This window comes from Cricetulus griseus, chromosome 8, assembly GCF_003668045.3.
Source record: "Cricetulus griseus strain 17A/GY chromosome 8, alternate assembly CriGri-PICRH-1.0, whole genome shotgun sequence".
Taxonomy (NCBI): Eukaryota; Metazoa; Chordata; class Mammalia; order Rodentia; family Cricetidae; genus Cricetulus; species Cricetulus griseus.
In genome coordinates, this window is record NC_048601.1 from 93468554 (window position 1) to 93483889 (window position 15336).

The 15336-nt window shown below is 43.2% G+C and overlaps 1 protein-coding gene across 9 annotated transcripts in view; it reads left to right on the plus strand.

Annotated features, from left to right (window-relative positions):
- Lmbr1 (limb development membrane protein 1) overlaps positions 1-15336 on the plus strand; it is a 135048-nt gene that overhangs the window by 70875 nt on the left and 48837 nt on the right. For all 9 annotated transcript variants that reach the window (XR_004770972.1, XR_004770973.1, XM_027428644.2 and 6 more), the window contains one exon: positions 4131-4203. Coding sequence is in view for 7 of the 9 variants with exons in the window: in XM_027428644.2 (XP_027284445.1) it covers positions 4131-4203 (73 nt within the window). In the remaining 2 variants the exon portion in view is untranslated. The remainder of the gene's footprint in view (positions 1-4130; positions 4204-15336) is intronic.

The window sequence follows — 15336 nt, forward strand, 5'->3', positions numbered from 1 at the left end:
CCTGTGCTGTACCCTCCCTGTGCTATACCCCCCCTGTGCTGTACCCCCGTGCAACCCCCCTGTGCTGTACCCCCCTGTGCTGTACCCCCCTGTGCTGTACCCCCCCTGTGCTGTACCCCCCCTGTGCTCTACCCCCTGTGCTGTACCCCCCCTGTGCTGTACCCCCCTGACCCCCTGTGCTGTACCCCCCTGTGCTGTACCCCCCCTGCTGCTGTACCCCCCCTGTGCTGTACCCCCCCTGTGCTGTACCCCCTGTGCTGTACCCCCCTGTGCTGTACCCCCCTGTGCTGTACCCCCCCTGTGCTGTACCCCCCTGTGCTGTACCCCCCTGTGCTGTACCCCCCTGTGCTGTACCCCCCTGTGCTGTACCCCCCTGTGCTGTACCCCCCTGTGCTGTACCCCCCCTGTGCTGTACCCCCCCTGTGCTGTACCCCCCCTGTGCTGTACCCCCCTGCTGCTGTACCCCCCCCCCCTGTGCTGTACCCCCCTGTGCTGTACTGTACCCCCTGTCCCCCCTGTGCTGTACCCCCCCTGTGCTGTACCCCCCTGTGCTGTACTGTGCTGTACCCCCTGTGCTGTACCCCCCCTGTGCTGTACCCCCCTCTTCTGCTCCTCCACAGACTCTCAGAGCAGTTTGCAGCTTCCTTGTTGTGGTCCACAGGGCTCCATGCTGTGCGTTCCAGGCTTGCACTGTCTGTGCAGGGCTGCTCACCTGCCACAGCCCTCAGCAGTCCCCAGGAGGGAAGTTCAGACATCACTGTGGTCACTATTTTACTGCCTTCTTCACATTTACCAGTGTCTGCGGCTTGTATCTGACCAGGAATATCTGCTGATCCATTTTGGCCATGGATCTGTCCTCCCCTGATGGTGATTTCATTAAGGAAACACTGAGGCAATATTATGGAAGATGATCTTTTAGTAAACTCTTATTTGATTTTGAAAATTACATTCCCTAATTCAGTTCCCCATAAAAGAGGCTTTGTGATACAGAATTCATTTAGTTTCTTCTACTCTGTTTTTTTTTTTTTTTCTTTCTACTTCCTGTAGACAGGTGTTCAGGTGTTCAATTCCCACTCTTGGTCTAAAGTTTTGTTACTGCTCTACCCTGTGCTTTGAACCTTGTCTGTCATTTGAACCTTATCTGCAGATGGTAATGAGGAGACAAGGAAGCCACTTATAGTCTGCTAAGCACTGTTGACTAATGCAGAGCTGCCAACTCCACCTCCTTGTTTATAAAGCCAAAGTACTTCTGTGCCACTGCACCCTACGCTGCCTTGTTAACACCGTCACAGCCCTAGTTGTTTTTATTTTCTTCCTTGTTTCTAATATCCACTGACTGTGGCTAGTTCCTGAGTAATTATGCGTCTGTCCCGTGCTGGTGCTAGGTACGGGTATGTGGTGCATGGTTTCATGTCATCTTGATGACAGCCCAGAAGTTGGGTGTTGGTGGTCTCATTTTATAGGTAACTGGCTTCAGTCCAGGAAGGCTGAGTAGTTAGTCACAGAGCTGTGTAAAGACAAGTTTGAACCCGGAGCCCAGGCTCCCGACTACTGTCTTCTAGTCCTCTAAGAACTTTAGAATAGTGATTTCCTCCTCATGGGTTTGCTTCCTCTCTGCCTCTGTGTTTACACATGGCTTTCTCTACCTGAAGTGACTGTTCCCTTCTTAGAGTTCAGGCTGTCAAGTAGGTCAGGTGTTCTAGCCATCAGAAACACTGTCTGAGTGTTCTTTCTCTTCAAGTGGAAGCACTTTTTCTCTCTGACCTTTGCTAACATTTTATTTAAGCCTCAGTTTTGACATTTATTTTAATCTCAAAGTTACTGTTTGAAATTCTTACCTCCGTTGCTGTCCCCATGGGGGTGCTCATATCTGAGTTCCTATTAGTTCACAGTAGCGATGAGCCAAGGCCCTGAAGGCACTTGGAGTTTCCCTGTGAAGCCTTTGCTTCTTAGAGTATGAAGTAGTGAAGATGCTGGGATGCTCATAGGTACATGATATACATCTCTGTGCTTCTCCTGGTGCCATTCAGGTATGGTCTGAATTGTCAATAATTTATACTGTAAAATGAAAATTACAGAATATGAAAAGTCCTTAAAGTATTAGGACTTAGGACAGGTAAACATGATCAATTTGAATTCAGACAGCCAAAAGTGATGGGAAACACTGACGGAGAGGAGAGTTCTTGTCTCTGCCCCCTCGCTGAGTAACAGTCTTGGGTTACTCTCCCATTGGTTATCCAGTGGACCTCATCATGGAACACTCCTGCTCAGGACCTCTTCCAGCATGTGCTGCTTCTCAGCCTTGGTAAGGTCTCTGGAGAGGTCTTCTTCCCCCTCCTCCTCTTAGGTGGCAGCCATTCTGTGTCTATTATCTACTTTTTCTTTCTTTGTTAACTTTGTTTTTATTTATTCTTTGTGTCTTTTGCATCACGTATCTCATTCTCATTTGTCCCCTGCCCCTGTGTATCTACCCTCTGTCCTTGCGTCACCCCACTCCCCATAAAATTCAAGAAAGAAAAGAAAAAAAAAAGAAAAAAAAAAAGAAAAAATCTTGTCATGGAAGCTGTAGTGTGACATAGTGAGTCACGAAGTAAACCCCTTTGTTCATGTATCTTTATTTGCAAGTGTGCATTGCAAAGAGTCTGGCCATGCCCCTTGCTCTTGGCAGCAAAGGGTGAATTTGCCAGGACAATGCAGGAGAGCTCACCTTGGTGGTGAGGACAAGAGAGAGCTGGCAGGCTGACCAACCCTGAAACTACCCAGGCCCAGAACCAAGGTTATGGGTTGTCCCACCCCAATATCCACCCCATCTGTGATCTGCTGGAGCATATGAAGGTACTGGTCCTGTAGACCCAAATCTACTTTTTCTTATTTATCCTGTTGTTATTGTTTTGTTACTCCCAGGGTGGATCTGGTGGTCCATCTGTTCAGTGATAGCTTAGTGCCAGGCTGAAGGGAACCGTAGACCCTTGTGAACGGGTGGGAAAGCAGTGGGCTGCTGTACAAATGGTTTTAAGTGGTGACCACATGATTTTAGTGCAATTTGTCAGGTTGGCAGGTGCACAGAAGCAGTTATCCCCATCCTTACTTTACTCCAGCAACTCTTCCCTTTTTATTGCTTTGCTGGAATCAGTAGCTTGGGCTTGAGTGATAGAATGCACTACTATCAGCTCTGCTGCTTTCATGCTTCCTCCAGAGCCAGGAAGACAGAACCTTCTCAGAGGACACTTATGTTAACAGAGCCAGAATTGAAGTTTTAGGTTTTATTAGTTTTGAAGACAGTAAAGACATTGTCCCACACAGTTAGTGATTGACGAGCGCACCCCCACACCTCCACTGCTGTGTGGCATGCTGCTGAGTGTGTGTATGTAAGTACACTACTTCTCTAAGGCTTTGTCTCAGATGAATTTTATGATCTTAGCTTCTAATACTCACGGAAGTTCTTGCTGTATAAAGTTAAAAAATGGGGTGTCCTGTGTGTCTCTGATAAAGTTTATGGTTTTTAAAAAAATTTTAATACTGTGACAGGGTCTCATGCATAATACTGGCTAGCCTGGAACTTGCTGTGTAGAGGAAACTAGTCTATATATGGTTGTGAGATAGCTTGTGGCTGCTGGGAATCCAACCTGGGTCCTCTGGAAGAGCAGCCAGTGCTCAGAACCACTGAGCCATCCCTCCTGCTTACAGTTTTCTAATTTTAGTGAGTAGGTGAAAAACATATGAGAGATAAATACTGTACTGTATGATCTCTTCCTTTTAGCTCTAAAATAACAGCTTGTGCATAAAGATGTATTTGCTGTGTCTCACTCTGTGTTTAAAATCCATGCCCTTGTAAGCTCCTGAGAATACTACAAAGTATAATCCTTTAAGCCTTAAAATATCTAATTTAGATGCATGTAGATTTTGTTATATGAACTTTTGAAGTATTTGGTTAATACTAAAATAGAAAAAACATAAATGTATTAAAATAAAGTATGTAATATATGCTTTGTTTGGATATTTAATTTTGGGGTTTTAGTTTTTTGAGTCAATATAACACATGGTCTTAAAACAATAAACTGCAGAGCCTGGGGTGTCATATACTTGAGTGTGTCACACTGCATTATTGAGTAGTTTATCTTTCAATTTAGATTCTTGAAGACTTGGATGAACAAATATATATGATTACCCTAGAAGAAGAAGCACTCCAAAGAAGACTACATGGTATGTTTGTCACATAGTTAGAGCAGGTAGAAAAACTAACTCAACAGAGACAGACAATTGAAGAGTGGCTTATAAGTGACAAAGGAGCTTCCTGATAAAGGGAGTTTATGAGAATTTGAGGGAGATGGGCCAGGGCCACATGGCTGACTCTCCTGGAGGAAGTGGCCCCTTGGACATCTGCACTTAAAAGGTACTGCAGGTCTGCACACTGCTTCAGTGACTTGGGCCTGCTTTTTTCCTTTCTGTTGAGAGCTGAAGGTAAGAGTAGCCTTTCTTAGGAGATCCCTAGGAGCACTGTTAACTCGGGTAGCCTTTATACCAGCCTTGGGTTAGTCCTGTACCATTGGAACTGCTCTGGCTGGCAAGCTGCCTTTAAAATGATTTTAGGGAAACTCCTTAATCATGTGTTGCTGTGATTGGTAACTGTCGGCTATTTCAGGTGGAAACTAATAGGCTGAACTGTTTATTATATAAATGATTCGAGGGCCAAGTTGATATTTGACTCTATTAAGAATTGTAAGCTTCTGTGGTTAGTTGGCTAATGTCTGCAGAGGGAAAAAAGTAAGAAGAAAAGAACATTTCATAATTTGCTATTTTAAACTTTACACACACACACACACACACACACACACACACACACACACACACACACACACACACACACGGGTGTTTTGCCTGGATGTATGTCTGTGTACTATGCATTCAGTCCTCATGTATGACAGAAGGCAATGGATCTCTTGGAACTAGAGTTACAAATGGTATGAGCTGTTACTTGGGTCCTCTGGAAGAGCAGGAAGTGCTCTTAACCACTGAGCCATTTCTCCAGCCCCAATAATTTGCTGCTTTTAGGAAAGAGTAGAAGGTAGGCCCTTAGTAAGTTAAGTCATCCTCATAGATGTCATTAAATATGATATAATGTTAAATGTATTTTTTGTAGCAGTTATTTTATATCTTAAATTACAAAGCAAAAGTATGTCTTACCCTTGCTCTGGGAAGAATTACAGAACAGCAAGAGTGTCAGACTCTAAAAATGCACTCATGATGCTGCTTTGTGGAACTGACGGTGGCATTTTACTAATGGTTCATCAGTGTGTGGGCTGTGGGGTGTTATTACAGGCAGCTTTGGGATATGTGTTCTCTCCAGTGCATTCTTATAGTGAGTGCCCTGAAGAGAGTCTACACTTGGCTGGTGGGAAGAAGGACTTTGCTGTAAGGCTAACACATGATTTACCTTGAAGGTAGCATGACATGTTATGGTGAGCACTCTGTAGTAGCATGGAGTTTCTGTGTCCCTTTAAATGTATTAGTGTAGCTGAAACATGGGATGCCTGACTGTGACTTCTCCAGTGTTTTCTGACACCTGACAGTGCTGTTGTAAAAACTGTTGAGTGGTTTTGTTCTTTTTCATAAATCATGTTAATGAAGTAGCAAAGCCCTGCTTGTTTACACTATCAGTGCCCTGAGGAAGCCATTCTGTCCTGAGCTATTATTCCCTTTCTCTTCCTGGTTTTGGATCAGATGTGCAGATGAATTAAGACTGTCTCAAGATGATAGACTAGTTGATTGATGGAGAATAAATAAATAAGCAATAAAAATGAATAAGGCTTAGTGCCCAAACACATAGAGAGTAAGAGGGATACACAGAATTCTACATATGTGGTTAAGGCAGCTACTGCCTGATGCCCCCTCTTAATTAGCAGGAGTAGAGGTTCAGCTTTTGAATTCCCTGTGATCCTGACAGAACCTCATTCTATTCCTGTCTCCCTTGATGCTGCCTGGAGACTCAAGGCAAAGAGTGTACTTAGCCCTCACTCTCTGTGACAGGTGACAGTAGATGAGTCCAGTGTCTGGACTTGTGACCCTGCATCACTGTCTTATTTCTGACTCAGTTTCCCCTTTCTCTAGCTCCTGTAACTTTTGCATGTGTTGCTTTTATCTGAAGATTAGGTAATACACTTGTGACTCTTATATTCTCCCCCCTCCTCTTTCTGTTCTCCCCATCACCGTTGTGTGGTGACTGTCTTCCTACAGTTTGCCTTCTTTCTGGGGGTGGCTGGTACATTGTGCAGTTCTGTTGTGTTCTTCCCCACATGTTATCCTTTTCCCCTTGCCAGACATCCTGCTTTCTCCTCTTCAACCCTTTGATCTCTTGTGGTCCTGCCATCTCTGCTACCAGACAATCCCTTCTTCTCCTGTTCTAGTAGCTCCTCATTCCCCAGAACTCTCTGTTCTAATGGCACTCTCTGATCTGTGATTTTTTTCTATGCTTGTTATGGCCTTTTCAGCCTTTTGGGAAGTTTCTTGACCCTCCTTTCTGGTGTGCTATCTGCCTGTAACATCTTGGCATTGCCCTCCTTGGTGATCCAATGCCTGCACATTTCATACTTTCGCATCGCTACTCCAAGCCAACCCTGCTATTTCTTCAGGTCTTTCCTGTCAACCTCCATTTCCCACAGTTCTTCAGTAGAGACCCAGCATGCTACTCTCTCAGTAACCTGCATCCCATCCCCCTCATACCCACGCTTCCTTGCCCAGGCTGTATTGCCTGGCCAGGGTTAGAAGTGGAGCCTGGCTGTGTGCTTTCTTAGGCTCTTGCCTGTGTTCCGGGGCTGTGCTTGTCTGGTGAAGCTCAAGCCTGTTACCGCCTGCTCTTTCTGAATTTTGTGCGCACTCCTAAGTGTGTGCCTGCTCTCTCTTCCAACATGTGACCATTTCTTAAGTTATATCATCCTACCCTTCTCTTTCCTCATTCCAAACCCTCCTTGCTGTCTTTCAAACTCATGGCTATTTTCATTGATTGCTGTTATATACATGTATGTATATGTATGTATATATATATTCATAATTACAACCTACTCAGTCTGTGTAATTTACTTGTATGTTTGTTTTCAGGGCTAACCATTTGGTGTTGGCTAACTACTTGGCATGCTCTTCCCTGGGTAAGACTATTTCTCCCACTCTCAGCCTTACTTAGTTGCTTGTAGTTCTTTGTGTAGGGCAATAAGGAAAGAGAAGGAAATTAAAGAGATACAAATAGGAAAAGAAGAAGTCAAACTATCCCTGTTTGTAGATGACATGATAGTACACATTAGAGATCCCAGAAATTGTATCAGAAAATTTCTAGAGACAATAAACAAATTCAGCAATGTGGCAAGATACAGAATCATCTTGTACAAATCAACAGCTTTTTTATATACCACCAACAGACATACAGAGACATACTCTCTGTCTTAGTTTTGTTCTGTTGCTGTGAAGAGACACCGTGACCAAGGTAACTGTTGGAAGAGAAAACATTTAATAGGGGGTTTGCCTTTGGTTTTAGAGGTTTGATGCTGTCAGAGCGGTGGGGAGGATGGTGGCGTGCAGGCAGTAACGGGTGCAGTGGCTGACAGCTACACCCATAGGCAGTGGCGGGGGAGGGGGACAAGAGCCAGGTGCACATGGGGGCCTGGGCCTGATGTGGGCTTCTGAAACCTCACAGCCACCCCAGTGACACACCTCCTCCAACAAGGCCACACGTCCTCATCCTTCTCATACTTTCAAACAGTTCCACTCCCTGGTTAAGCATTCAAATATATAAACCTGTTTGGGCCATTTTTTAAAAAAAATATTTATTTTTTTATTTTTAAAACAATCTCTCCCTCCTGACCTCCCACTTCTCCCCAGCCTTCCTTCCCCAGAGGCCTCCCATGGGGAACCATCAAAGTCTGTCATGTCATTTGGGACAGGACTGAGGTCCTCCTCTCTGTATCTGGGCTGAGAGAGTGTCCCTCCATAGGGAATGGGCTTTAAAAAGTCAGTTCATGCACTGGGGATAAATACTGTTTTCACTGGGAGTGGCCCCATAGACTGTTCAAGCCTCCCAAGTGACACCCATGTTCAGGGGACCTAATTCATTCCTGTTCAGGTTCCCCAGCTGTCAGTCTGGAGTCTGTGAGCTCCCACTTGCTCAGGTCAGCTGTTTCTGTGGGTTTCCCTAACATGGCTTTTCCCCTTAGCTCATCACTCCTCCCTCTCTACAACTGGATTCCAGGAGTTCAGCTCAGGGCTTAGTTGTGGTTCTCTGCTTCTGCTTCCATCAGCTACTGGATGAAGGCTCTAGGATGGCATTTAAGGTAGTCATCAATCTCATTATAGGGGAAGGGCATTTAAGGTAGCCTCTCCACTATTGCTTAGATTCTTAGTTAGGGTCATCCCTGTGGATTCCTGGGAATTTTCCTAGTGCCAGGTTTCTCATTAAGCCCATAATGGCTCCCTCTATCAAGGTATCTCTTTCCTTGCTCTCTCTCTGTCCTTCCCCCAACCTGACCTTCCTGGTCCCTCATGTTCTTCTCACTCCCCTTCTCTCATCCTCTCTTTCCTATCTCCCCACCCACGTGCTTCCAATTTACTCAGGAGATCTTGTCCATTTCTCCTTCTGTGTGTAAGGCGGTCCATGTATGTCTCTCTTAGGGTTCTCCTGGTTTCCTGTCATCTCTGGGGTTGTGGATTGTAGGCTGATTATCCTTATCCTCATAAGTGGATATGTCTAATATCCACTTATGAGTGAGTACATACTGTATTTGTCTTTCTGTATCTGGGATACTTCACTCAGGATGGTTTCTTCTAGTTGCATCCATTTGCCTGTGAATTTCAAGATGTCATTTTTTTTTTCTGTTGAGTAATACTTCATTGTGTAAATGTACCAAATTTCTTTATCTATTCTTCAGTTGATGGGCATCTAGGTTGCTTGTAGGTTTTGACTTTTGCAAATAATGTTGCTATGAACAAGCTGAACAGACGTCCTTGTGGCATGATTGTGCATCCTTTGGCTATACGCCCAAGATATATGGTATTGCTGGGTCTTTCGATAGATCAATTTTCAGTTTTCTGAGGAACTACCATACTGATTCCAAAGTGGCTGTACAAGTTTGCACTCCCACCAGCAATGCAGGAGTATTCCTACGGGGACCATTTTTTTTTCAAACTACCACACTTCTATTCACAATAACTTCAAAGAAGATAAAATACCTAGGAATAAACCAAGGAAGTGAAGGACCTCTAAAATGAAAAATTTCAACCTCTGAATAGAGAAAGTCACTAGAAAATGGAATGAAGGCAGAGGTTTCTGTTCTGCCAAGTCCTGCAGCTGTTTAGTCCCAAATAAACACACCGAGGCTTATATTAATTATAAATGGTTTGGCTGATGGCTCAGGCTTCTTACTGGTTATCCATCTCTTAATTACTAACCCATAACTATTAATATGTATTTCTACATGGCCTTATCTTACTGGAGAATGCCCAGAGTACTATCTTCCTGGTTGCTACGTGGTGTCTCTCTGCCATTCCTATCTGCCATTTTCTCTTCCCAGAATCCTCCTTGTCTGGTAGCCCCACCTATACTTTCTGCCTGGCTACTGGACAATCAGTGTTTTATTAAACCAATATTCACAGCATACAGACAGGACATTCCCCCATCAATGGAACAACATTTTATGCTTATGGATTGGTAGAATTAATATTGTGAAAATGACTTTTTTTTCAAACCAAAAGCTATTTGTAGACTTAATGCAATCCCAATCAAAATTGCTACCTCATTTTTCACAGAAATAGAAACAACTATCTTAAAATTCATATGCAAAATACCTGGAATAGCCAAAACAATCCTGAGAAAAAAAGGACAGTGTTGGGAGGATCACTATTCTAGATCTTTTTTGTTTGTTTTGTTTTGTTTTGTTTTGTTTTTATGAGACAGGTTTCTCTGTGTCCTGGCTATTCTGGAACTCTTTGTAGATGAGGCTGGCCTTGAACTCACAGAGATCCAACTGCCTCTGCCTCCCAAGTGCTGGAATTAAAGGCGTGTGCCACCATTGCCCAGCACCATTCCAGATCTTAAGATGGATTATGGAGCCATATTAAGACAAACAATATGGTGCTGGCACAGAAATAGACATATCCCTATGGAACAAAATTCGAGACCCAAAAGTGAGTACACATAACTTAGCCATTTAGTATTTGACAAAGATGTCAAAAAGATAAGCTGGAGAAAAGGAAGCATCTTCAATAAATGGTGCTGAGAAAACTAAGTTTCTACCTGCAAGAAGACCTGTATCTATCACCTTGCACAAAAACTAACTCCAAATGGAGTGAAGAACTAAAAGTGAAACCAGAAACACTGAAACTGCTGGAAGAAAACATAGGCAGTACCCTACATGATATAGGTGTAGAAAAGGACTTCCTGAATAGAACTCCATTTGCTGAATAATTAAGGCTAACGATTGACAAGTGTGACCTCATAAAACTAAAAAGCTGCTGCACACTTAAAGAAACAGTCAACCAGGTGAAGAGGAAGCCCATAGAGCAGGAGAGAAACTTTATCAGCTATACATCTGACACAGTATTAATATCCAGAATATATATTTAAAAAACCCTCAAAAACCAGAGCCTAAAAATGAAATACCAATTCAAAAAGGTGGGCCTGGGACATGAACAGAGTTCTCAAAGGAAGAAAAAATGGATTTAGAAATACTCAGAAAAATATTCATAGTCCCTAGCAATTAAGGAAATGTAAATCAAAACAACTGAGATTTTTTCTTACCCCAGTCAGAATGACAAAGATCAACAAAACGATTGACAGCAAACGCTGGATGCAATGTGGTGGAAAGGAAGCCCTCAGTCACTGTTGGTAAAATCGTAAATCTGTGCAGTCAGTATAGAAATCAATTTAGAGAATTCTCAAAAAGCTAAAATACATTTACTGTATGTCTTAGTTAGGGTTTCTATTGCTGTGAAGAGTCACTATGACCATGAAAACACTTATAAAGGAAAACATTTAATTGAGGTAGTGGCTTACAGTTTTAGAGGTTTCGTCCATTATCATGGCGGAGGCCATGGCAGCTGGGAGTATGGTGGTATGTAGACAGACATGGTGCTGGAGAATTCTCCATCTTGATTCAAAGGCAATATGAAGTGAACTGAGACACTGGGCATGGCTTGCGCACATATGAGACCTTAAAGCCTGCCTCCACAGTGACACACTTCCTCCAGTGAGACCATACCTTCCCCGCCAAAGCCACACCTCTGAATAGTGTCACTCCCTATGAGCTTATGGGGGCAAGTTACTTTCAAACTACCACACCACATGATCCAGCTCTTCTACTCATTGACATATGCCCAAAGGACTTGACAATGACTCCACAGATACTTGCTCAGCCATGTTCATTGATGCCTTATTCACAATAGCTGGGTGACTTTTATTTTCTCAGGTATTCCTCACTCCCTCAGCTGCTGACCTTGTTTCCATTCCTTGAGGAACCAGAAACAAATTGCTGCTTTCTTCCTCTAAACTTGTCAGTGCTGATTCCCTCACTGTGCAGCCTCTTCTCTTGGTCCTGTGGCTGTCATGGCTGTGTTCTGTCTGGCTCAGGTCCACTTTGCTCAGATGCCAGCACTTGTTTTTATTCACTGACCTAGGGACTTAGTTGCTACCATTCTGCCCTCCCCTCCCCTCCAAGTTGGCTTATTTCCATCTGCATGGAGACACCTACACATTTTTTAAAAAATTGTTTTTACATTATGCTTACAAGAGTTCTGTAGGAGGACAGGACCAGCCCCGAAAAGCCCAGTGTAGTGAGGACAGAGATCACTTGCGCCGGGATCTGTGATACCAACCCTTCCCCAGTCCTGTGTCTGGCCCCCTGAGGGAACACTGTGCATCCCCTGGTCTGGGAGACAGACCACATCCCTTTGAGTTCCGCCTCCACCTGGCCTAACAGACTTCCTCTGTCAGGCCTGTGATGCTAACTAGAAACGATGGGTCCTCCACTATGACTGACATAGCATAAGACCCAGCTTGCAAACTGGATGCCAATATTTCAGTGGGGCTACCAGAGGCTGGAAAAGGAGGAGTGGGAGAAGCAATACATGATGCTCAGAGGCATAAAATCTTAGAGGAGTTCAGTATTAAGAGTTCTTGTACTATATTAGACCACAGTTGGTAATGAAGACAAGTCCTGGCAAAGATCCTGGGACAGAGGAACACAAATTCACTACTGGGGGAATGCAAACTGTTGTAGATAAAGCAGTGTGGACATTCCTCAAAAAGATGCAAGTAGATCTGTCACATGATCCAGCTATACTTCCCTTGAACAACATATCCAGAAGACTCTACATGTTACTATAAAGATACTTACTCATCAGCGTTCACTCATGTTCTAGTCACAATAGCCAGGAAATAGAAACTGCCTAGATGCCCATCAACTGATGAGTGGCTAATGAAAATGTGATCCATTTACACAATGGAATGTTGTTTAGTAAGAAAAATGAATTGTGACATCCACAGATAGATAGGTGGAGCTGAAAACAGTCATTCTGAGTGAGGTAACACAGACTCAGGAAGACAAATACCACATTTTCTCTCAGTTATGGATGTGAAACATCAAAGCTAACATCCACAGATAAGGAAACATGTGATCCATGTATACCATATATAAAAAGTTCAAATGGAGCGATCCTGTAACGCGCAACAAGTCTCCTGCTAAATACCACAGGCCAAGAAGAAACTCAGGGCCAGGTTGGGTTATGTCTTTGTGAGCTGTTGGCTGGTGAAGCCCCATAGAGCCCTAAACATTACAGTCTGTTGCCAATGCTTTTGGTGACCCTCCTGAACTTGACAGTAAGGCCCAATTGCTGAAGATACTACAGACATTCAGAAATCAAGCTGATTCAGACCTAGAAGTTTCATCTCTACTGGCTAGCTTTCATAGGGCAGGAAGGTGCTATGCAAGCTGCTGAAAAGAAAAGTGATCACCCATCTTCCCAGCTGTGAACCTTGGGAGCTACGGTAACAACTGGTCTGACAAGGCATGCAGTTGTGATACAGAGGTGACTTTGTTTGCTTCTGTGTCCTAGGTCTTGATCTCAAAAGCTCCTCTTGCAGGACTTGACGTGTTTTTCATGAGCGCAGCAGGGCTCAGTCATCACCCTCAAGTCCACCTCCACTGCACACTGCATCCCCTTTTCATTTCTCTCCAGTCCTTTCACTGTCTGGCCTTCCTGCCTCTCTACATTGGATAGAGCCTCTCAGGGCAGGGAGCTTTGTAAGTGTTTGTCTCTGCTGTGCAAGGTACAATCTGGGTGTGTAGAATCTATGTATCCCATGGGTGTTCCTTGAATCATTGGGTAGATAAACAAAACAAAACCAAAAAACAAGACAGAGCATTAAGAAGGCAGGTTGGGGAAGTGAAATTCAGTGAGAGGACAGAAAACACAATTCCAGTGTATGGGTTTAGGAAGGGTGACACACTGCGCCACAGTAAATGGTTGAGTTTGGGCAGGTGGAAATGAGGTGGTTTCCCTGCTGTTGTGCCTACAAAATATGAGCAATCAGGAGCGTTTGCTTCCAGGACTCCTGCAGAGGAGCCTGACAGAAAGGCCATTACAGTAATTGGGTAGAAAATCTTTTATAATTTTTTCCCACTGTTAAGAGGATACATATATCATTAACATACTTAAATGTTTAAGTAATGCAGCAGCATTAATTGAAATAATTAGCTTTTGTGTGTATATAGCCCATGGGTGTACTGGGTAACTTTAGAAGTTCCATAATGAATAGAAATTATTTTTGTTGTTTGAGTTCAAAACCTTCACAGTTCTTTTGAGGTAATTTATTTTAAAACATTATAGTCTTTGAACCATAATTCAATTATGTCAGGTGCTATTTTCATCTTCATGATAAAAATTTGTATATAATTTTTTGGTGGCAATTTCTTGCTTGCTTGATTCTAATTTTTTTTTTTTTTCAGTACTGGAGATTGAGCACTGGGCCTTCCTTATACGTGCTAGGCTAGCACTCTACTACTGAGCTGTCTCCAGTCTCTTGATTCTAATCTTTTTTTTTTTTTTTTTTTTAAGCCTTTCTCATCGAAACTTACATTAACTCTTTATTCTTAGAGCACAGAAGAGGTAGTAGCTTTTTTCTAAGTTTTAATACCTCTGGACACTGAAAAATAAAGGGACTGAAAATAACAAGACATGTCTGTGCAGCTTTCCCTGGACCTTGGTGACCTCTCAGCTAGTCTCTGTGTCATTGTCAGTATTTGATTCTTGTTATTTAGAAGTTTGAGTTTCAGGGTTTTGTGAAGATAGTAACTTGGGATGTATCCGTGGCTGCTTCTTCATAGAGTCTTCTGTTAGGCTTTTTCCTGTGTTACTGGCAGGTCTGTGGGCAGTTGGGCTGTTGCTTATCTGACATTATTCATATGGGAAACATAAAAGCTTTTCTTGGCTTTCTTGTAAAGAATTCTTGTAGGTTTTAGCAGTGATCATTTGAACAATTGTGTGTGGTGGGAGTGAGGTGGTTACCCAGCTGTTGAGGCCACAGAATCTGAATAATTGGAGCCATTCCATACACCAAGAATACTTGATTCATGTAGAATACCACACACACATATGCATGCACGCATGCACGCACGCACACACGCGCACACACACAAACACACACACAAAATCACTGATTAAAGAATACCGTCTTTGAATAGGGCTATATACACCACATGTAGAGTACTATTGTAGACTGTGTAAAGATTACTGTGTCTGTTTGCCTCTGCATACAAATAAACACATACACACATATGCCACTGTAGGAAAACTATCTTGGACTTCAACTCTGGGCTTCTCTGTAAAGTGTCTGGGCACAGTCAGACAGCCTAGACCTGATTATGTGTCTTCAGAAAGCATCTGTCTACATAGAGATGAAACAGTGATAGATGCCATAATTTATTTAGCTTCTTGAGCCCTTTAGTCACTTTCATGATTATAAAATGTACTCCAAACACATTATTTGCAAGATGAAATGAGTGGCTGTGGGAAATGTAACCTAAAATGTCAGTAGGGAGAGAAGCTTTGGGAGACAAATCAGAAGAGTGTGGTACATGTGTCGTAGTCTATGGGATCTACAAGAGAAGTTGTGTTTATAAAATTCACATTTTAAACTGGAGTGTGTATTCAGTATGTGTCAGCTTCCTTTCAACTGCAGCCTGTGCAAATGAGAGTGTTACTAGTAGTAGCATCAAATACGAAGGGTAAGGGGTGGTCTTAACATCTTGTTTAGTTCAAGATCTACAGTGTTTGTATCTGAAATAGAAAAGAATCAAA